Below are 1,822 nucleotides of genomic sequence, written 5' to 3'. Positions count from 1 at the left end.
GTTGGAGTACTGAGGAGCTCCCCGTAGCTGTCTGTTCTTAGTCCTTGGAAGCCTTGGGGATTCCTCAATGTCCACCCTCAAGGAAGGAGCCCTGAAGCTCACGGTGTTCCTGCAGACACTCAGTTGTGCACAGGAAAAAGGCAGGGCAGGCTACTGGCCAAGTCAGCAGTGCTAGGAACCATGACCATCTCAGCAGGAATGACTACCTTCTCCACAAAATACGCTGTGTGTTTAGTTGCTATGAATAAATCCACCTCCAGAGCAACTCTTGAAAATATTTAAATGGTTTCAGGGGAAGAAATGTTCACCCAAGTTAAGGGAAACATGAAGTCCGTTGTGAATTATGATAAACATTAAATTTTACCTAACTTTGTCTGAATTCAATGTGATTATTACATGTATGGTTTGTCTCAAATATTTACGCATCCAGGAAATAAACATGAGGTATTGCAGAAAGGAAAAAACAAGAATCTGTGTCTGATATCTTGGAGGACCCTGAATGTCTGATGGGTATTTATGGGAAATATATATATCCATGTGATTAAAGTCTATTACCCAAATCTGCCATTAATCCTTGAGCACAGCTGCTTTACTGATTAGCCCTTCAGCATCATTTCATTCCTGGACAAAGGGTCCCCCAGGAATCAGGAGGGGGACCCCAGGTGGGGGCTGAGTTCCCCGAGGGCACAGCCAACACCCTCCTCACAGGGGGAGCCCCCGCTACAGGGACCTCCCTTCACTACTTGATGCTTTTTATAAAAAGGTCCCTCCTATATGCAAATATCCCCTTAGACCACAGGGTAAAAGCAAAGTACCTGTTCACTTAAATACGGGTTTCTCCTCATGCTTGAAGAGATTTTCTGGGCTTCATGAATCTCATCTGCAAGAAGATGAATCCACTGTGGTTCTTCCTCTTTCTGGTGGCAGCTCCCAGAGGTGAGTGTCTCAGGGATTCAGCCATGAACACACGGGGAAGCTGCATCTGAGCCCATGAGTCACCGTGGTTCTCTCTGTCCACAGGCGTCCTGTCCCAGGGGCAGCTGCAGGAGTCGGGACCCAGCCTGGTGAAGCCCTCCCAGACCCTCTCCCTCACCTGCACTGTCTCCGGATTCTCATTAACCAGCTATGCTGTAGCCTGGGTCCGACAGCCTCCAGGAAAGGGGCTGGAGTGGGTTGGTGTGATGGATTATGATGGAAGCGCATGTTATAACCCAACTCTGAAGTCCCGGCTCAGCATCACCAGGGACACCTCCAAGAGCCAAGTCTATTTATCCCTGAGCAGCCTGACAACTGAAGACACAACCCTGTATTACTGTGCGAAAGACACAGTGAGGGGAAGTCAGTGTGAGCCCGGACACAAACTACCCTGCACGGAGGCCCGTATCCACCAGGGGGCGCTCAGGACCCAACAAGTACAGGGCTGAGGCCTGCAGCAGGTGCAGAGAGGGGCTGGGAGGCAATTCTTGTTAGAACCTCTGCTTTCCTCTTCCTGCCCAGGAGCTCCACCAGAGACCCTGTTCTGTATCCTAATGTTTCATTGTTGTGGATTATGTTGTGTCTAGAAAATTTTCTGTGCATGTACATATTTGCTTAATTTTTATTTGTATTATAGTTGTGTATACATATATATATATATATTCATATGCACACACACATATGATACTCAAGAATGAAGGCTGTTTTTCATTTCTTTATCTTTTTCTCAAAGGAGCTCAAAACAACCCTGCAGCTCACCATAATCTTCACTTTGAGCCTTAAGTTCGTGAAACTTGTAAATATCCTGAGAATGCACATGAGATTTTTAAACAGTATTAATTGTCGT

The 1,822-nt window shown here is 46.7% G+C and overlaps 1 gene segment (V, D, J or C); it reads left to right on the top strand.

Annotated features, from left to right (window-relative positions):
- Window positions 1–866: 866 nt before the first annotated feature.
- On the top strand, window positions 867–1,424 carry LOC118905413. The segment is given in 2 exon segments: window positions 867–936; window positions 1,021–1,424. Coding segments are annotated over 2 exon segments (471 nt in total).
- The last annotated feature ends 398 nt before the right edge of the window (window positions 1,425–1,822 follow it).

This window comes from Balaenoptera musculus, chromosome 12 (genome assembly GCF_009873245.2).
Source record: "Balaenoptera musculus isolate JJ_BM4_2016_0621 chromosome 12, mBalMus1.pri.v3, whole genome shotgun sequence".
In the NCBI taxonomy this organism is placed as follows: domain Eukaryota; kingdom Metazoa; phylum Chordata; class Mammalia; order Artiodactyla; family Balaenopteridae; genus Balaenoptera; species Balaenoptera musculus.
Note: the sequence above shows the minus strand (reverse complement) of the source record. Positions and strands in the feature narration are given on the sequence as shown.